This window comes from Perca flavescens, chromosome 1, assembly GCF_004354835.1.
Source record: "Perca flavescens isolate YP-PL-M2 chromosome 1, PFLA_1.0, whole genome shotgun sequence".
Lineage (NCBI taxonomy): Eukaryota > Metazoa > Chordata > Actinopteri > Perciformes > Percidae > Perca > Perca flavescens.
The window spans coordinates 28527695-28549111 of NC_041331.1; the positions used below are offsets into that span (position 1 = coordinate 28527695).

Here is a 21417-nt window from a genome sequence, read left to right on the forward strand (position 1 = left end):
ACAAATTGCAGTAGATAAATGTGTATAAAGATATGGCTGACGAAATTTAGAAGCAGTATCGTCATTAGTCTGCCAGCAGAGAGCACTGATCTTTAACTGTAAAATAAATGTCCCACTCAGTAGCCTACATATTTTGGTCACACATTTTTTTTTATAACCAAATTAAGGGATCCCTATCAAAAAAAGGTGTGTATGTTAAAAAAAACAACATCAAACAATATATCATGTTTCCTCAAAACTTTATATATAGGCTATATATTAATAAGTATATGTATTGGCTTCAAAATGTCTGTATGATCATTCTCTAATTAAAGTGACATATGGATTATGTGGTTGTCACTAGAATTAAGTGATTTTTATAACGACATTATGAACTAATGAAATAAACAATGTAATTATGCAATTGGATGTCTGCTTTGCTCCCAAAATTATTAGTCATGGATTTGTTTCTGGATCAAGCAGCAATTGTAAAACAAAGTCACTTAATATTTTTCTTAATAATACACAGTAATGTGAATAGTGTGTCTGGTGTCTTCAACCGTACTGTATCCCAGGGGAGTTTTTTTAGCCTCCTCCCCCTGACAACACACACATGACCCGGGTCACATGAGCCTTGATACTACCTCCTGGTTCAGACAGACGGGCTACACGGATCGAGGCTAGCTGTTAGCTTCAACTGTCTACACGGCCGAGATGGTGAGTGTAAAAACAAGCGTCAGCTGTTTGAAATGAACTGAGGTATTAATTCATAAAAAACCAGCATTTACACGGGCCCCCAGTTTCACTTGACAGCAGCAATGTCATATTTTAGCCTGACAGGAAAGCTAGCTGGGTCGTTCGAAGTAGCATCAGTACGAGGCCGTCTCTGCTTTTCCCAATGATGTTTTGGCTAGTTAGCTAACGGCCCTGCAGCTATGGTTAGCAACAACTCTTTAAATTGCGTAAATTTGTTCATGTTTAAAGGATAAGCCTTGATCGCTTCCTGATTTAGTTAGTTACGGACAATTGCAGGTTGACACCCACTGACTTTGAAGCACCGTTTCTGTGTTTGCTCCTGTGAAGCTCATAAGGTTGGAGTTTGTACTAGGATGCTCCTAAATTATCTAGGAATTCCTCTTAAGGGATACAGTGTATTAAAAGCATCCCATTCGTGTCCAGGCAGCGACTGGTCTCACATGTCATCTCGATGATTGGGCTGATTGCTTCAGATTTGCTTCATGCTGAAGCATGTGTTAGTGACTCTGTGCCAGCTGAGAGAAAAATGATGTGGCTGTGCAGCTGATGATAAGTGATTGAGTTAGTGTGGAAATAACCGGGAGTAACTGTCGGGGATTTACATGGTTACAAATTCAGACTGTGATTGTGTCCAGACTAGCACACCCATCAGTCCCATTCATACACACACACACACACACACACACACACACACACACACACACACACACACTATACATGTTGAACTTAGCTGTGGTGCGTGGTTATTGCAGACAGCAACAAATTCTAATATACTTGGCTCACTCTGTTTCACCTGCAGCATTTCCAGAAAGAGGAATCTTAAAGTTTTAAAAAAGATGTCAACTGTCATTCTGCTTGAAATGTGCCGTTCATGCTTTTCAGGATTAATGTAGCAAGGAAGTACCTCCTAATCTACTCTGAATAAAGTCTTATTTAACGTATTATTCTGACAAACCCCCAATTAGTAAACTCAGAACAAATAGTCTTATGCATTTCATAAATAGCTTGTTTCTGTATATAATACACTGTTTTCTATGCTGTACTTTGTGTTATCAGAGTTTCCTAGGAGGTTTATTTGGGCCGGTATGTGAGATAGACGTACTGCTGAACGATGCAGAGAACAGAAAGACAGCCGAGTTGAAGACAGAAGATGGCAAAGTGGAGAAACACTACCTGTTCTACGATGGAGAGTCTGTGTCTGGCAAGGTAAACTGAGTTTACATTATTTATAAAGTGAAATGCAGTGCTCCACAAGTTTCAGTAAGGCCGTCCTACACACATGAAGCTTAATTTAAATTTGCTGTCATTGTATTTGTTAACAGTACTCCAGTCAGCAGATAACAGACTTCTCAGCCATACCACAGTCTATTCTGGGATCCTCTCTTTAACTGAGCCCACTGGGAAATGATGGTTCTTTTGATGTGTGTGCAATATTTGCTCTGACTTCAGGAGGAAGCGAAGCCTCTTAGTTTGTTTAGGATCCACAAATATATCCGCAGATATAGCAGCTTTATTAAGTAATATTATCCAAATAACAAGGGATAGTTCTTGTCAGAGATGTTTTTGTGTTCTATAAAGAGAGGATACTCAAAGTCAAAAATATTCTTTGTGACAACATGTTTTTACTTGATATCAAATATTTCCTCTCCAGGTGAATCTAAATGTGAAGCAGGGAGGAAAGCGACTGGAGCATCAAGGCATCCGCATTGAGTTTGTTGGACAGATAGGTAAGCGTGAAGTGGTGCATTTATATCTCTGTACAGTGTATGGAGTATGCTATTTATGGTTATGTTGAGCTTACCCAACTTACTTGGTCTGATGTCAGTAGGTTGGTGCTGATGGATTTATTTCTGTTTAACACTTATAACCTCTAAATTGCTTTACGTAACTAGCTCCATGAAATATTTGAAATGCTAATATGCTTCATAGCTAGAAAACTACTTGTCAGCTGCCGGCTTTCTCATGTGGCTAAAAGGTTTAACAAAGCATGTGGTCATCATGTGCAGCCTGCCATAGTGTAGCTAAACCCTCCTCCAACTGTATCTGCAGGAGGAGGAGGGGGGACGAGAGCAGTGTGTTGAAAGAGCGTGGAATCGATACTAAGCTAATACATCAAACTTTTTGTAGCCTGTTTTAAACTGTCATGAATGCTACACCATCACTCTAAATCCACTCTGCTGTATTTCAGAGCTGTTCTCTGATAAGAGCAACACCCATGAGTTTGTGGACTTGGTGAAAGAGTTGGCTCTACCTGGAGAACTCACCCAGAACAGGAGCTACGACTTTGAGTTCATGCAGGTGGAGAAGCCCTATGAGTCCTATACCGGAGCGAATGTCAGGCTAAGGTATATTTATTACACAGTTTGACATAAGGCAAACTGCAGGTTCTATTATCATATCAATCACACAGGGTGTATTTATGACACCCATGTGTTTTAGTCTGACTTGATGTTTTTGATTGGCAGGGAACTTCAGCATCTCTTATCCACGTTCAGTCTTATGGCAGCACACAGTCTGCAGGAGAACTTTGCTCTAGCTTCTCCTGTGCTGTTGTCACAATGGAGGGAGACAGTACGAGATATTCACTACAGGGATCAATACATATATTTGCTGTGATTAGTATTGGTATCAGTAGTGCTGAAATTCATTATTTTATTGTTCATGTACAGGAAATACAATAAATAGGTTGATCAATCGTTTTTGTTATCGACAACATTTTGCTAGCTACAGGTTTACAAATATAACCGTTATACGATTTTCTTTTCTTTTCTTTTTTTTAACAGCGTGACCAATTGTAGGATCATGTGATTTTAAAAATTCTTTCCATTTTCTATCTCTTATGATTCATTAGAGCTACAAACTTTTGGAACACAATACCAAACACTTTCAAACAATGCTCTACTCTGTAGTTTCAAATCAGTGGTTAATGCATAGAAGTGCAAAACATCCTGAACGCCCCCTGGTGGCTGGCTGCAGTGTGTCATAAATCCTGCCCCCTCCTGTTAGAGGATTAGACATAGACACAAAGACACAATAATGTTTTTCCAAATATGTCATCACACGGATGTTTGTTCAAGTGTTCATTTTTCTGATAAGTTTTTATAATTTAATTTTATTAGTTATTTGATGCTATTGAAACGTCATGGTTGACAGCTGTGATTGACTCGTGATTGGTTGGGTGGGTGTATGGTCTGGTGTATGATCGGCTCCACCGCCTGATCACTACTGCACACACAGACTCTGGCTCCAAAATTACAAGATAGTTTGGCTTCATTTTTGTACAGTGGGAGGAAATGGAGACTTGTTGTCCATCTTTATATACAGTTTATGGTAGGGCTGGGCGATATGGAGAAAATCAAATATCACTATATTTTTTACCAAATACCTCGATATCGATAACACAACGATATTGTAGACTATTGGTGCTTTCATAACATATTTACACAATGAGATTTGTGATAAATAATCATCAGTAATGTGGATATAATGACCAAGTGGGTAAAGGCAAATAATAGAACAGTTACAACAGTCTGGTAAGTTCAGAAAATGACATCACTTTACTGTAATGCAGCCTTTAAAACCAGGAAAAGACAACACTTATGTCATATTACGATATCCAAAATGTAAGACGATATCTAGTCTCATATCACAATATTGATATAATATCGATATATTGCCCAGCTCTTGTTTATGGTTTAAGTCACAACTGAAATCACGGCTGAAACATAACCAGTTATGTGACCATTAACCAATCATGTTTTGTATAGTCTATATCGACGACGTTTCATTTCCGGGATTGTTCAGGTGACGTGGGAAATTCCGCCGGATGTCCCTAATTTTCGGCCAGATGTCCACCACCTTCCGCTTTCTTTGTGTTGCCGTTCTAAACTCCGGTCAATTTATGAGGACTATGGTTAACTGCTCCTCAGATCTCTGCAGGGTAAATCCAGACAACTAGCTAGACTATCTGTCCAATCTGAGTTTTCTGTTGCACGACTAAAACAACCTTTGAACGTACACGTTCCAACAAAACAAGTTCCTTCCCGAGGCTATTTTGCAGAGGCACTATTGCTCCGTCCAGCGCTTAGCACCGCCTAAGATGATTGTGATTGGTTTAAAGAAATGCCAATAAACCAGAGCACGTTTTTCTCCCATCCCGGGATGTCAAGCTGTGGAGGTAGGTCTGGCAATGCACGACTATGTTTTGTATGATGTAATCTTATAAATGAGAAGTTGGGGAGATGGGAAATAAATCAGTCAATCAAAATGTAGTCAACGGATGGATAATTACAGTAATAGTTTAGTTGCAGCCCTATGCTATTAATAATATGTCTTAGAAACAGCCCAATTTTACTTGATTTTAAGGAACAATACATGAAAATTGCAGTGGCTAGCCAAAATATGACCAAAACACATTCAGGGTTGTTTGAGTTAGTTATGCACACATTTGAAGGAGAAAGAAAAGACTCCATTTTATTTTTCCTGCAAATTTCATGTGGTTGTCACAGATTGACACAGAGGGGAATTATCTTTGGATGACAGCATCTTCAACATTGTTTCGGTCCGACTCTTAAAGCTTGCGTTGTCTGTTCTTCTCACAGGTATTTCCTCAGGGTGACAATAGTTCGTCGTCTGTCTGACTTAGTGAAGGAATACGAGCTGATTGTCCACCAGTTAGCCACCTACCCAGATGTCAACAACTCGATCAAGATGGAAGTTGGCATAGAAGACTGCCTGCACATTGAGTTTGAATACAATAAGTCAAAGTAAGTCCAATATTAGACTTAGACTTAGACTTCTCTTTATTGATCCCTTTGGGATGACTCCCGCAAGGAAATTTGATTTCCAGCAGCAGATTTTAGCATCTTACAAAACACTCTTTAAATAGAAAAAAAATAGAAAAAATACAGTATAAGAATAACAATAAACTTTTAGCTAAATATTTTTACAAATATAAACAGTAAAACAACAATAAACTACAGATAAATAAAGATATATATATATATATATATATATATATATATATATATATATATATATATATATATATATATATATATATATAGGACTGTGTATGGTATTGTGTTATTATACAGTTAATAAATGACATTTAGCATAAATTAGCAGTTAAGAGCAGTTAGAGTGTCCAGGTATGTATGTGAGTAGATTATTAATAATTTATTGCACAGTGTTCTGTTCTGTCCTCTTTACCCTATTTCCTCCTCCCCCCGACTTTCATGGTAACGTCTTTATTGCTCCCTCAACAAGCCCCAAATAACAATAAGTCAGTTCAAGCAGCTCCTCTTGGTGTGTCTCTTTGTTAGATACCACCTTAAGGATGTGATTGTTGGGAAGATCTACTTCCTGCTGGTCAGGATCAAGATCCAACACATGGAGCTACAGCTCATCAAGAAGGAGATAACAGGCATAGGTAAGAATCAAGGGTAAATACGTGTAAAATGAAACTAACACAGATCTGAAATGCAAATGGACCAGCAGCATGACTCTGTTAACGTTGAAGTTCATCACTTTTGAGGTTTCTCTACCTGTAAAATTCTGTAGTTGGTTTACTCTTCTGTAAGGTCCCAATAAGAGCATAAACCTCGGTCAGCTCTGTTCCACTTTACCGCATTCTATCACATAATCAAGTCATTTTTGTCCTCCATTTTAGGTCCTAGTACTACCACAGAGACAGAGACGGTTGCAAAGTATGAAATCATGGATGGAGCTCCAGTTAAAGGAGAATCAATCCCCATCAGACTGTTCCTGGCAGGTAAGTTTCCTTCTCTTCTCTTCTCTTCTCTTCTCTTCTCTTCTCTTGCAGTTACAAGTAATAATAGCATATTTGTACTGAAAGATTAAGTGTTAGCATATCCCATCTTCTGTTTCCTTACAGGATATGACCTGACACCCACTATGAGGGATGTCAACAAGAAGTTCTCTGTACGCTACTTCCTTAATCTGGTGCTGGTAGATGAAGAGGACAGAAGATACTTTAAACAACAGGTAACACACTTGCAGGCACAGCAAGAGCATTCTGGTGTTTGGTGTTTTAAACCCCCAATGTCGTCTTTCAGGCAGCGCTGCATGGAAGGCCCTAGGGTTAGGCAAAGGTTACGGTTAGGTGCCTTGAAGTCGACGGTGGGGGCTTAAAACACCATCTAGCTAGTATTCTACATCAGCAGTGATGATAGGTTTTCAATGTAGTGAGTCCCTGGGTCCTTACCTAACTTTTTTTCACCATTCTCCGAGAAACGTCCTGAAATACAATCTAAGTCGTCCTGAAATGAATGTGGACCATTACAAATTGAAAAAATCTTTGTTTTCCAACATTATCATTAAATTATTTATTTAATTAGTTAAAATAATTCAAAGTGACATACACATGATTAGAAAATTGATCATCAACCTTTTTATGTAAAATCATCTGAAAAGACTAGAGACTAGTTTTGGTGCTTTACTACAAAGTTGTCTGTCTGTCAAGCATATTACAAAGTTGATTAATTCATTGATGATAATGGTTGGTAGGGCAACTGCCCAAGAAGCGTAGCAATGGCCAAGAAAGGCAGCGAAGAAGACCACTGCTACCAAGCAAACATGGATGCAAACAATGCAGGATTTAAAATGTTGTCTCTGCAGATGTTTTTTAACAAAGGAAACACATTTAACACATATTTGAAATACATTTAGTTTTGGTGAGAAACACTGAATGGAAACACAACCACTAGCTTTCGAATTGGGATTACTGTCAATTTTCATTCCTTCATTCTTCTGCCTCTGTGTTTAGGAGATTGTTTTGTGGAGAAAAGCTCCAGAGAAGATCAGGAAAAGAAACTTCCATCAGCGCTACGAGTCACCCGAGCCCCGAACCCAGCCAGTTGATGCAGAGCAACCAGAGATGTGAGGGTGATGCTATGAACTGAAAATACACACAGACACACACCAACTCTTCACTGCTGAACAGCCAGAGGTGTGAGGGCTGCCACACTATCTCCCTGGACTGAGAAATGTATACATGAATACATATAACATACCTTCAGACATCCCCGTCATCACTCCACAGCTTCAGATGTGAGCTGTCCGGCCACTTTCACTCTCTCCCCCAGGACTGAAACACACTTGCATACAGATGCACAAGCATACCATCCAAGACGGCTGATAGCTGAATGTCAAGGCAAGAATGCAAATCAAACCGACACAAGTAAGGAACGGTGAGGCAGCCTGTTTGATCTTGGCGTCTCTGAAAACACACATACATTCATACACAAGTGAAGCCATACAGTCTCAGTTTGCTGAATGCGTAATAAAACAGGAGCAAAGAGGAGACGGCTACAGACCACTATACCATAGCATTTATCCCTTTCTTCTGCAACAGGAGCTTCTTTTGTTTGCATATTTGGACAGCACTTATCCTGGACTTTCTCTGGCATCCCCCCCTCCCACACACACACACACACACACACACACACACACACACACACACACACACACACACACACTTCTAGAGTCTGGATGGGCTAGCCAGTGATTTGAAGTATCTAAGACGTGGGGATCAGCCTGAACGAAGGAAATGAGAAGCTAAGCTATGAGTCAACACACGTACTCTGTTTTTATTCACAATAAGCTATGATGTTGCCACTGCTCCTGTTGATCCGTCTTGCTGGGAAATCAAGAGTTTTCCAGTTGTTGGTAAGTATGTTGCAACAGTCCCCAGACTGCTTCTTCCATGCACTCTTCCATGTCTGTTTGGTGCAACAAATGTCCATCTTAACACAAATGTTATCTTTTATTTCATCTTCAAATGCGGCTGTTTTTGGTAAAATGAAAACATTTTCCAGTCTTGCATCTTTCCAGTTCCAGTCCACATTTGATTCCGTACAAGAAATGTGTTTGATTCAAGAAGAGCATTATTATTTCAATGTCATTTATGTCATAAAATAATTTAATCCTATAAAATAATTTAGCGCTGCGACTAATGATTAATTGCATTATCGATTATACTGCACATTCTCGATTAATTAATTGATTAATCGTTTAGTCTATAAAATGTTATATAAATTAATGAAATGGCTCCATCCCACTTTCCCAGAGCCCAAGGTAACCTCTACAAATGTCTTGTTTTGTTTGACCAGAAGTCCAAAAATATTAAATTTACAATTACATAATGGAGAGAAACACAGCCAATGCTTACATTGGAGAAGCTAGAACTGGAGAATGTTTGTAATTTTTACCTTAAATTACTGAAACATTTAATCGACCATCCAAATAGTTGCAATTAGTTTTCTGACGATTCACAAATCGATTAATCGACTAATCATTGCAGATCTTAAAGCATCATACGTTCAAAGTTGCTGCTTGTAAAAGATTCTTGAGCTCAATACAACATTTCAGTCTTTTGTTAAATTGAATATGTGATGCGGTATTCACTTATGAGGTCTGCTTACTACAGGATTGCCTCCAAACTGATTTGGCGATTCACCCCTAGGTTTTTCTTAAGTCAAGATGTTTCTCTGGTACAGGGCCTTTTGCTTGGTCTTTAAAGTGATGTTTATTTATGACTAATCTTGAAGAATAGAAACCATTTGTTGTTTGTCTTCCTTAAGATATTTTAAGGGTCCGTTCACCCAAATTACAAAAAAAGAACATATTTTTTTTCAAGCCAGATATTTGGATTATCTGGATCAACAGGGAGTTGGATTGCTTTGAGCACCAAAAATTAAATTCCATTGACCTCCATTTTATTGGGATGGAGGGAGAAATTGTAGAGAGAGATGACAAAACTGAAAATATGAAATATGTTCATTTGTAATTTGGGTGAACTGAACCTTTAAGTTCTCTCACGTCCGTCACATTTTCTTCGATATCTTAAATTCAACGTTTAAACAAAGTTTGAAAGTTGAAGAAGTTGTCTGGCTACTTATACCTGAAAATGTATGACATTTCCACTTTCTTCTTCATAGGTTGCAGCATTTTTTGGAGCCGTTTGATATAAGTAGAATACTAATGTTAAAAAATGGCTCATGTCTGCTATTGTAAGCACTAGAAGGGATAACATATCAATATACTGTAAAATCCAACAATATTCCACTGTGATGCTCAGACCGGACAGTTTAAGTCCTGCTTTAAAGACACATGCACACACACACAGTTTGGTGATGTTACGTGTGTAGGTTGAATTTGCCCTTAAGCTCTGATCTGTGGCCAGTTTTGCACTTTCCCCTCTGATGCCTAACTTACTTACAAAGGGGCATGGAAGCTGAAACTAAACATCACTCAAGGACAACTTCAACTCCGAGATCTCCTGTGTCTATAATGGAAATGATACGGTCATTTATATATCACTATTTGTTTTAATTGGACTGACTAAGTACACTATTTTGTTGCTTTTTGTCTCTTTCATGGGCAAGTCATGCTATCATGTTCTATGTTTCATTTTATAAACCTCTGAACACTCATCTTACAGTTAAGATATGTTTGTTCCTTTGCAATCTGGTTTTCTTTTGTTTGGAAACAGTGTAATTTATTTGCAGGTAATGCTTTCTGCCTGTCAGACATATTTTCTGTCTTTCTAAACACTGTACAGGTAGGGTTGTTTGGTGTACTTTAAAATACCTTAAAAGGTTATGAAGAAACACTTAAATGCCAAAACTCTGCCCCCATCTCATCTACTGCATGTTAATCTTTACACAATGTCTGAACATGCCATCGACATGTGCGTGTGTGTATATGATGTGTATATACACCAAACCCAAATATATAGCCAAAATGAATCATGAATAAAGAAAATTTATACAGAATATCTTTTGAACAACACTCTTTCTTTAAAACAACATATAGTCATAAGAGTTCAGTTCTTTATTGTTAACAGGTACATCTCACCAAGTCTTGTACAAAGAATGTATTTATCAGACTAGACTTCTGTGTGGAAAATACCCACAGCTTTCAGGTCCTTTATTTTTAAAGTCATACACATTCATAATGATAATTACATTTGTTTGGGTCTGCTTTTTAAAATTTCTTTAGGATGACCACCTGGGGAAAGTGTGTGAGAGGTTTCAGAGAGACTTTAATTGCTTGACTCCCACATTGTAAATATTTTAAAGACCTTTATCACATTCAGCTGATGGATCACTGCACATGGTACATAGTAGTCACAAGAAACTTTGATAAACAATGTTCTGTGGGGTGTAGTGTTGTAATGAACTTTGGGTTTTGAAGGAAATAGCTACATTTAGAAAAAATGTCTTTAAATATAGTAGAAAGGATATGGAATAGACACATTTTCATCATGGCTTTTTTATTAACTAACAGAATTTACTAAAACATAAATAGGCCTACAATTCTACCACAAATGGAAAGTTCTTTCTGCAGAGTTAACTTGAGTGAATCATGGATGTATTAAGAGAACGAATGCATCGCATTGGAAACCTTCAAAGATCGTGTTAGGCAGGCAAAGGGACGCTAAAGCGGGACATTTTTATATGGCGAGGTAATCATCAGTATTGCATTTACGATCTTTGGCTTCAGCTATATAGTAGTCCTTACTTGCCTGTTTATATTTTTTGCTTTCTTTGCTACACAATATTCAAAACAAATATTAATTTTCGGTCATATTAAATAATTTGGAAAGTTATGGTTAATTTAAGCGAGTAGCTCTCATTACGTTTTGAATACAAATAGTTTTATGTTCAATGCCAACACAGGCACATTTGTGGTCAGCTCTACTAGCGACTGGTCCTGTCCCACGTTGTGTCAGCAGGAAGAGGATAGTGTTGACGGTGTTGACCGTCCTCTGGCGGAGTTTGTGGTGTGTAATCCACATATTTAGAGCTGCTGAACAGCATGGAGCGGCAATAGCACATTTTGTGCGTAGCCCGCAGAAGGTGCTAATACCCGGGGTACACACGACCTGCAGCGATGTCAGTAAACCGGTGTATGTATTTGTTTTCTCGGCTTCAACGCCACATTAGCACCCGGACTGGCCGCACTACCGCTGGCAGCTGCCATGCGTCTTGTGGGTCTGGTTTGTTACACAAACAACAACAACAACAACAACAGGCTGGTGCTGGGGTATGCAGCAGAAATGTCTCATCAAACAGTTCTTCTCCAAAACCCCCGGACACCTCTCTGTTTGTCCCCGTCTCTCTGAAGACTGACTTCTCGGCAGATGGGAGCGTGGGGATAGAGCTGACACAACCACTCGATAAAAGTGAGTGAATTTACTTGTGTTTAAGTGTAAGTGACCTGTAGGTTTTGTGGAAATATTCTGCACTTCGGAAACAGAGGCGACAATTAACGTATGGTGTTGCTTTCAGTTTTTCTTTTTCTGTGTGCCAACAAGGCTTTCTGAGATGTCTCAGATGTACAGTGTCTTGAACACTGTGTGTCACGTTGTTGTTTGCTCTCTGTTAATAATAGACATAAGAGTGTTTGTCTCTTCTCTGATTCAGATGAACTGTTGAAAGTTCTGAACCGGTTTTATAAGAAGAAGGAGATTCAGAAAATGGCAGCAGACCATGGCCTGGATGGTGAGGAATTAAATAACATTTTCACAGATGTCAATACTTTTTCAAAAACTTATAATTTTGACGCCAATGTAAATGTTATTGATTTAACGTTAGTGATTTTGTGTGTGTGTGTATATATATATATATATATATATATATATATATATATATATATATATATATATATGGTAATAATCATGACAGCATTTATTATTTAACAGTTATACTAATTAACCTGACCTGGCTGTTAACTTCTAAGGCAGCTGTGGCTCAGGAGGTAGTTGCACGGTTGGGGTTCGTCCCGGCTCTTACTGCCCACTGGTCGTAGTGTCCTTAAGCAAGACACTGAGGTCCAAATTGGATAAAAGCTGTAGGAATGCAGATAATTTACCAAATTAATTTATATAGAAATTTAATGTAAAGACATGTATTCACATTCCAAAATAAAGAAATTTAAATCCTCAATCAATAGTCAAAATATCCTCGCACATACATGGTGAGTAAAAAGGAAATGTTATGAAGACCCTTTTCAAGATGCAGTTATGTCACCATACAGGTGTAAATACAGCCAGGGCTCAACCAACATCAGTCTCTACTAAGGTTATTTTAAATGTCCCACTTGTTGTGAAATTAATTTGTTATTACTTATTTGGCCTGATAAATGTTGTCATCAACCAGAGCATGTTTAATCTGTTAGAAGAATAAACGTTCATAGTAAAAATGAAGACTAATGAACTCAAAATATTTTCAATTAACAGAAAGTGAAGAGTTTCTATAAAACATAATGTTGGTCCCAACATCCTAATCAGAATGAAGCTCTAACCAGCATGTTTTGTATGGTGAGCCTTATGTGTCTTTTTGTGTGTGTGTATACAGCTCGTCTGTTCCACCAGGCCTTCATTAGCTTCAGGAAGTATGTTCTGGAAATGACATCACTCCCCGCCGATCTGCACATCATCCTGAGTGACATCTGCTCTAGAGCAGGTTTGTCGGTTTTTAATTAAACCTCAAGATGGAGTTGTGTCAAGAGATAATATTAATGAATTTAACTCCAACTTTAATTAGCTCTATTTTCTGTTGTTCTCAAGGTCATGTAGATGACATATACCCGTACTTTATGCGTCACGCCAAGCAAATCTTTCCTATGCTGGACTGTATGGAAGACCTGAGAAAGATCTCGGACCTCCGAGTCCCAGCCAACTGGTATGTATTAGAGATGCCTAGGAATGTCAGTCTCATGTACTGTGTGTGTCGTTTATACATCTGATACTGGAGTTAACACTCTGGTACAACAGTGGTTTACACTGTTTCTTCCTTTTATACTGGCTGTAGGTTTCAGTCACCATTTAAATTCATGTGTCATAACTTGCACACTGTTACTTTGTGGTGCGTGCTTGCGTGCGTGCGTGCGTGTGTGGGTCAACAGGTACCCTGAGGCTCGTGCCATCCAAAGGAAGGTGATTTTCCATGCTGGACCCACTAACAGTGGTAAAACCTACCACGCTATCCAGCGCTACCTGGCTGCTAAGTCTGGAGTCTACTGTGGCCCGCTGAAACTACTGGCCCACGAGATCTTTGAGAAGAGCAATAATGCCGTACGTATTTGTCTTCTTCTGTCATCCGTTTGGTTTTTTTTAAGCGGAACTCCGCTGACTTCACACATCAAGGTCTTGGAGTTTTACTACTCCATACTGTATGTGAAAAAAGTCTTGAGTCTGAGAAAGTAAAGTGTCCTCATCTAACTGTGTTATCTCACTATCCTGTCTTTTCTATTTCCCATCTCTGTGTGTTTTTAAGATTTCATCTTTTATCCCCATGCTGTACTGTTGACTATTGCCCCGTGTGTTTTGGTAGGGTGTGCCATGTGACTTGGTTACTGGAGAGGAGAGGACCTTCATGGACTTGGATGGTCGAGCAGCTGGTCATGTGGCCTGCACCATTGAGATGTGCAGTGTCACCACACCTTGTAAGTAAACATAACGCATACACACATTTCAGTTCATTAGCATAAATAAAACAAGAAAGCTCAAAAACATTTATCTGTTGGACATCACATTAAATTGTATCTTATTAGATTGTATCAGCTAAATAAAAAATGAATGTTTGACTCCTGTCTATTTTCCATAAGGAAGATTCTCATCTCTTTAAATCACAAAAAAAAATAAGATGAAAGGAATCTTGCCTTTTGTATGGCACAAGTTTTGAGTTGTGATTCTGTTAAATTAAAATCAATCTACTTTGCTACTATCTATAAATAAAACATAAATAAAAAAACAGTGGTTCATTTGTTTGCATTTCATCATATGATATTTCAAGCAGCAGACATTTTAAGTCATTTGCACACTTACTGATAGTTATGACTGGTCGCTAGAAGCAAATGTTTCTCTTGTCAGGTCATTTAAGTACTGATGGAAATTACTCTATGTGTGTTCAGTGAGAAACAAGGAGGGAGATGACTTTCCCTAGAATGTTTAGCCCAGGTTTTAATTTTTTTTATTTTTATTTTCTTCAGATGAGGTGGCTGTAATCGATGAAATTCAAATGATCAGAGATCTCTCCAGAGGCTGGGCCTGGACCAGAGCGCTGCTGGGTTTGTAACACAGTATCGCACATTTTAACAACATCTAGTCAAACACACACAGGACCTCTTTCACTGTCTTGGACCTCATGTCTCTCTCTATCTCACTCTGTGATTAATTTGGCCTAAGACTAAACTAATAAGCATCATCTAAAACTTTCTTTTACCATTCGGTTAATAAAGCTCACACTTAATATTTGCAATAGCAATAGTAACATTTATGATAATTAATAAATGAAAGAGTTTTCACACACACAAACGCAACATTTTCAGGCAGGATACATGCATGGTCACCTCTAAAAACCCTAATGGACACTGATTTTGCATGTTTTCTTCATACCTTTTGATTTTATAATTTATTTTTGAATGATTAATGTTTCCGACTTTGGCAGTTAACATCTTCTCTGTGTATGTGTAGGTCTCTGTGCAGAGGAGATCCATGTGTGCGGGGAACCAGCAGCCATAGACTTTATCAGAGAGCTGATGTTCACAACTGGAGAGGAGGTGGAGGTGAGGCTGTAATATGTAGTACAGTAGGAGAGGGGAGTGTCACTGATGTTATTTGAGGTTTAAAAAAAAAAAATTAATAATTGTCTTTGGGTAACCCTCTCTCTGTCTCTCCATTTTTTTCTCTCTCCTAAGGTCAACACCTACCAGCGTTTAACTCCATTCACAATCTTGGACCATGCTGTGGAGTCATTAGACAACTTGAGACCAGGAGATTGCATCGTCTGCTTCAGTAAAAATGACATCTACTCCATAAGTAGACAGATTGAGGCCAGAGGACTAGAATGTGCTGTAATTTATGGGAGTCTACCTCCAGGTGAGTTTGTGTGTGAGTTTGTGTGTGATGTATAGATAGATGTTCATTTATGTATAAGGAGGAAAAACCCCAATATGTCAACTTGTTCCCCAGTCCTTATGTAGACTTAAAGGAGAACTCTGGCAATTTTTACGTTGATCTTGATCGCTATACGTATGTGAGTACTGTCGATAGCAAAAAAAAAAACGAGCTGAATCGGTGCTAGCAACACAGAGCTGCTGCAGCTAATGCCCAGAGCTCACTTTGCTAAAACGGCAGTTATGGTGGCATAAGATTAATAGTGTCTTTGTGCCTCGTAACAGACACAAAATGCAATTAAAATGTCTATGCAACATGAACGGGGCTCTTACCTTACCATGAACATAAAAAATAAAATTAAAATATCTACCCCTCTGTGAATTTGTTTCCATTCATGAAGCGTCTGCATGTTTATTAAAGTAAGAAGTGGTCATGTGTGTCAAAAAAAGTCTTTGAAATCCACAACATGTCAGTGGGCTCTATTTGTTAAAAGGTTTAGTCATTATAAAAATGGGCGAAACCATTGTTTGTGCCTTTTGTCTGTAAATGAGCTCCAGACTGTGTGACAGAGACCAAGCTCTGCTGTTCTGCGGTTTACAGGCACCAAGCTGTCACAGGCCAAGAAGTTCAATGACCCCGATGATCCCTGCAAGATACTGGTTGCTACAGATGCTATTGGCATGGGCCTTAATCTGTAAGTACCATTATGTACACGGTTTAACTGTCAAGGTCTTATCCCTTTTTTTTTCTCCAACAAAAATCAGTTGAAAAGATTGTAAAGAAATAAAAAATCACCATTACAGTGCCTTGTGGAATCAAGCCTTTTTTCTGTATGCCCCATTCTATGGAGATGTTATATAAACATCCATGCTATATTCCTTGTGTTTATCTAAAATGGTCATTTGGAAACCTTAAAACAAGACAGCTGTTCTGTTGTTTGCTGACATGTCCAGCATACACCACAAGGAGCTGCTAAAGTCAGGAGTGATTTAATCCTACACATGGGGGCTTTAAAGGCACTCTTGCTTTAGCTACAGCGGCAGTGTAATGTCACATTTTAATTAGAAAATTGTGTAGATTCCATCAACTCAGCTCATGTGCATCTATTTTTCTGCCTTTCTTCCCCTCTCTCTCCAGGAGTATTAAACGTATCATCTTCAACAGTCTGATAAAGCCAAATGTTAACGAGAAAGGGGAGAAACAGATGGAGGCCATCAGCACATCACAAGCTCTGCAGATATCTGGCCGCGCCGGGAGGTCAGTCTCATTTTCACTCATATTCTCCCAATTCAGGAAGGTTAGAGGTGGGAGAGAAGATACATTATTTACAAGTAATTTTAGTTTCTGTCAAGTACATTTTTTTTTAAACCTCTCTCCTCTCCGACACATTTCCCAGGTTCTCCTCCAAGTTTAAAGAGGGAGAAGTTACCACCATGCACAGAGATGATCTGCCTGTTCTGAAGGAAATCCTCAGCCACTCCGTAGAACCCATAGAGGTGATCATTTACACACCAGCATACACACAAACACAAACTCCTAAGTAAACCCTGAAAAAAAGCCCAGCTTCATTGTGTATCCCCGTAGTAGAGTATGGTGCAAAAATGTTCCTGATGTTTATCACTCTGTCTCAGACTGCAGGTCTCCATCCTACAGCAGAGCAGATAGAGATGTTTGCCTATCATCTACCGGATGCTACACTGTCAAACCTTGTCGTGAGTATTTAATCCATTCATCCTCCTACCTAGGATTCTTCTACTTTTTTTGTCAAATGAGTATCCTCTCTAGCACTGGGTGGGAGTTGTTTTGTCCTCGGGACAGCCTGAATTCTTTGAGGTGTTTATTCAAACGGTTTCTGCATTAATTTTTGGAAGGGACCGGTTGTCCCTCCCAAAATCTTTCCTACAAATGTCTTCCTACAGTTGCACTATTTGGTAAGTAAGTAAGTAACTGCTATCTTCCCTAAGCCATTTTGACATTTGTTGAATGCTTTGAATGTCATGACACATTATCTCAATGGAATAATTAAAACAGGGCTGTTCATAAAGACATGTAAGTTGTCAGTAAGAATGCTCTCTCCTTCTCTCCCCCACCCCCCACCCCCATATCTTTCTCGCAGGACATATTTGTCAGCCTGTCTCAGGTGGACGGTATGTATTTTGTCTGCAACATTGACGACTTCAAGTTTCTGGCTGATATGATTCAGCATATCCCACTTAACCTGAGGTCACGCTACGTCTTCTGCACCGCTCCCATCAACAAGAAACAACCTTTTGTATGCACCTCCTTCCTAAAGGTAAGGATGAGTAGAAGTAAATATGGGAAGAAAGCATGAGATGAAAGGAGCAAAATGGAGATGAGGAGAGAAGGTTGGGTTGATGAGGAGTAGCAACACTGAGGGGAAAGTAAAAGCTATTCATTAATAGTAACGGCAGTGTCTGGGTTAATTGGGGTCAGACAGGGGGGACACAGTAAGAGATCAAACCAGACATTTGATCTGTAATCATCAATCAGACATATTCATATTTGCTGCATCATTTCTTGACATGTAGCAATTACATTAGTTTTTACCTTGACATTAAAGCTGCAGTTTGTAGAATGCAACAAACGCCAGGATTTGATTAAAGTGAAACCTCTTCCTGTAGCTCTCCCTTCTTTGTTGCACCAACAATGCATGCAGAGAACAGCCAATAGGAACGCTGTCTCTCTCTCCGAAATGAACTGTAATTGGCTAACTTTTCCTGTGACTGCTAGATTTTCTGAAGCCCGAGCCAAGCGGAGGTGCAGAAGTCTAGTTTTCTCTCAGGTCACTCAAATTAAAATATGCTGAAAGATTATTATGAATGTTTTGCCCAACAACGCCAAAAAGAAAGTGCCTGCCACAGCTTTAAAGGTTTTTCCTGTTTAACAAACAATATGAACTTATTCAGTGTTGTAAAAAAAATTAAATATATAAAGGTCCCAAGATGGCTTTATACTTTTTATAGGCACTGTACTTTTGCTCTCCCACTTTATGGCCATACTGATAAAACAAGATTAGCAGGATTAAATTTCAGTCCTCAACAAGTAACCGTTGAGATTCAAGGTCAAGTTGTAACTTCTAATATTGGTGTTGTCGATGTGTGCAAAGAAATCTCTTAATACTATGATACTGCTCTAGACAATGTTTCGTTGTGTCTGTTGAGCTTGTCTGTTGACCTTTGCATACTGCCCTGTACGTACAGCCTTGTCGCACGGATTTGATTCTTGTTGTTTCTCTTTCAGTTTGCCCGTCAGTTCAGTCGAGACGAACCCCTGACATTTGACTGGGTCTGTCGCCACGTTGGCTGGCCTCTGTCTGCACCCAAAAACATAAAAGACCTGGTTCACTTAGAAGCTGTTCATGATGTGTTCGATCTGTACCTCTGGTTAAGGTACGTTTTATGTTTTTAATATTCACTTCTTCTTCCTGTCACTTAAATGGGATCATTATGGGCGGTTGTTGTTGTTGTTTGACGTAATCATCTATTGGTTGTGTGTGTGTGTGAGACATGGTGCAGTGAATTTGATTTCTGTCTCTGTAGCTATCGTTTCATGGACATGTTCCCAGACACGGCCTTGGTTCGGGAAACCCAGCGGGAACTTGATGACATCATACAACAGGGCGTCCGAAATATCACCCGTCTCATAAGAGCGACTGACCCAACCATCACTGACTCACTGCAGACACAGGGCAGACAAACGGTTGGTAATAGTGGAAGTGCCAGCAGTAGTTATTCGACCCATAGCAGAGGCCAAAGGGGACAAAGAGGCTCAGGGCAGATGATGGACCACTCTCTGGCTAGTCGCCTGGTGAGAGACGGGCTGTTGACTCCTGATTTGCTCCGGCAGCTGCAGAGGGAGTGGTCCAAAGATCAGAAGCAAGAATTCTCCAATCAGAGCGCACTCGATACAGAACATCACAACAACAACAACAACAAAGGGAAACGCAAAAAGAAGAAGAAATGAAGAGAACACAAATGGGTCAATGCTGTTCCCATGAAGATCGATAACTGATACAAGCCTTGGATAATATCTGATGGTTGGTTTCAAACGAATCCCGTTTTCCAGCCCTGGAAGGATCGTAAAGAGCTTTGAGCTGAAGCTATAAAAATAAAATCACCAAAATGCAGTTTGAACACAAGAGCAGTGTTTGATTATGGGCATTTGGTCCGGACTGAGACCGACACCTGAATACTGGGTTATACAATGTTTTCATGTGATTTACTTTGTTTTGACTGTGCTAAACACTTGCTTTATTTTCACCCATTTTAGTGAGAGCATCAAATAACTCCCAGAATCTAATTTTAAAACGGTCGAATTAGACCAACAACAAACTTTACTGACTTCACTTGAATTTGGCTTAGTAGAAATAGACCCGTTGTCCGGGGTTATTGTGGGAGATGCCTTGTCCTGGCTGAGCTACCGGCCCACAGTTGAAACTAGAAAACTGACCAGCAACATGGTTTACCACAAAGATTCAGTTGAGTCACTTAGTGTATTAGAAGCATTTTGACCAGGAAACATTTAAAGGTCCCATGGCATGAACATTTCACTTTATGAGGTTTTTTAACATTAATATGCATTCCCCCAGCCTGCCTATGGTCCCCCAGTGGCTAGAAATGGCGATAGGTGTAAACTGAGTCCTGGGTATCCTGCTCTGCCTTTGAGAAAATGAAAGCTCAGATGGGCCGATCTGGAATCTTGTTGGTTACCTCCCCTTTCTCTGCTTTGCCCGCCCAGAGAATTTGGCCCACCCATGAGAGAGAGAGAGAGAGAGAGACATCATGGCTTGCAAACGAGCAAAGGGGCAGTTGGTCAAGGCCACACCCCCACCCTCCACCTTGCCCCCCCATCTCTCCTCCTCAATAGCTACAGACACAGAAATGGCACATACTAAGGAAAGCTCATTGTGGGACTGGCTCTAGTGGCTGTAATTCTGCACCAAGGCTGAATTTCGGGAAAGAAACTTCAGATACAGTATTAGAGGACCACTAAGGTCTATCAAAGAGCACCATGTCATGGGACCTTTAAACATGCACTGTACTGTATGTGTGTGTGTGTGTGTGTGTGTTATGCAGGTCTTGAATCAGTTTGCTTTCATTTTGCTCTATATACTCAAACATAAAACCGCATGAGCAGGTATCCAACTTAGCAATTACTGTCAGTGAACTAATCTGAAATGAATTGCAGTTTCTGTAAACATTTTGAATACATAGAATTCAGTTCATTTCTGTTAGTGTCTTGATACAGATGAGCCACATTTCTTTTTTTATTGTTTGTATAGTTAAGTCAATTAAAATATGTTTTAACACTCTTTATTCCATGTTTATATTTTCTGTTATGCAGCTCATACTAGGGAGTAACAAAATGAAAGAATACATGATGAAAAACTTACTCAGAAGTAACATTAATGCTCAAAGATGGGTCAGATTAAATAGCATTTAGCATAATTCAATCCAAACTTTTACATGTGAATTTATCAGTGGAAGATTAGGGAACAAAGATAATTAACCCTCTTGTTGTTCTCAGGGTCAAATTGGACCCGTTATCAAAATGTCTATTTAAAAAAAAAAATAGACATTTTCCAACCAAAATGACTCTCATGAAATGAGAGAATAACATGGATGGTTCCAGGTTCGGAAGAAAAGTTAATGATCACTACTTTCATTGAATTTTGAGTTATTTTGTTACATTTTATAGCATTTGAAAAAATTAAACGGTTTCTAAAGAGTATTCTG

General features: G+C 39.1%; 2 protein-coding genes across 2 annotated transcripts; both read left to right on the forward strand.

The window, feature by feature from the left end:
- Window positions 1-588: 588 nt before the first annotated feature.
- On the forward strand, window positions 589-10532 carry vps26a (VPS26, retromer complex component A). Its single transcript, XM_028581352.1, has 9 exons — window positions 589-696; window positions 1792-1941; window positions 2387-2462; window positions 2924-3080; window positions 5337-5501; window positions 6060-6166; window positions 6407-6508; window positions 6632-6741; window positions 7523-10532. The coding sequence occupies exons 1-9, from the start codon at window positions 694-696 to the stop codon at window positions 7637-7639; spliced, it is 987 nt and encodes a 328-aa protein (XP_028437153.1). The 5' UTR covers window positions 589-693; the 3' UTR covers window positions 7640-10532.
- Window positions 10533-11433: 901 nt separating this feature from the next.
- supv3l1 (SUV3-like helicase) lies at window positions 11434-20266 on the forward strand. The gene is made up of 16 exons (XM_028577057.1): window positions 11434-11944; window positions 12186-12263; window positions 13119-13226; window positions 13331-13445; window positions 13669-13837; window positions 14097-14208; window positions 14755-14832; window positions 15239-15330; window positions 15463-15643; window positions 16262-16355; window positions 16799-16918; window positions 17058-17157; window positions 17293-17373; window positions 17778-17954; window positions 18923-19071; window positions 19222-20266. The coding sequence occupies exons 1-16, from the start codon at window positions 11653-11655 to the stop codon at window positions 19643-19645; spliced, it is 2370 nt and encodes a 789-aa protein (XP_028432858.1). The 5' UTR covers window positions 11434-11652; the 3' UTR covers window positions 19646-20266.
- Window positions 20267-21417: the final 1151 nt, after the last annotated feature.

What these genes read in the sequence shown, in the direction of transcription:
- vps26a (XM_028581352.1), top strand. An exon ending in TTTGAATACAATAAGTCAAA is followed by an intron (nt 5,502 to 6,059) that starts GTAAGTCCAATA and finishes TCTCTTTGTTAG; the next exon opens with ATACCACCTTAAGGATGTGA. An exon ending in GAAGGAGATAACAGGCATAG is followed by an intron (nt 6,167 to 6,406) that starts GTAAGAATCAAG and finishes CCTCCATTTTAG; the next exon opens with GTCCTAGTACTACCACAGAG.
- supv3l1 (XM_028577057.1), top strand. Translation starts at nt 11,653, where the DNA reads ATGTCAGTAAACCGGTGTATGTATTTGTTTTCTCGGCTTCAACGCCAC. An exon ending in ATATCTGGCCGCGCCGGGAG is followed by an intron (nt 16,919 to 17,057) that starts GTCAGTCTCATT and finishes CACATTTCCCAG; the next exon opens with GTTCTCCTCCAAGTTTAAAG. An exon ending in CTACACTGTCAAACCTTGTC is followed by an intron (nt 17,374 to 17,777) that starts GTGAGTATTTAA and finishes TCTTTCTCGCAG; the next exon opens with GACATATTTGTCAGCCTGTC.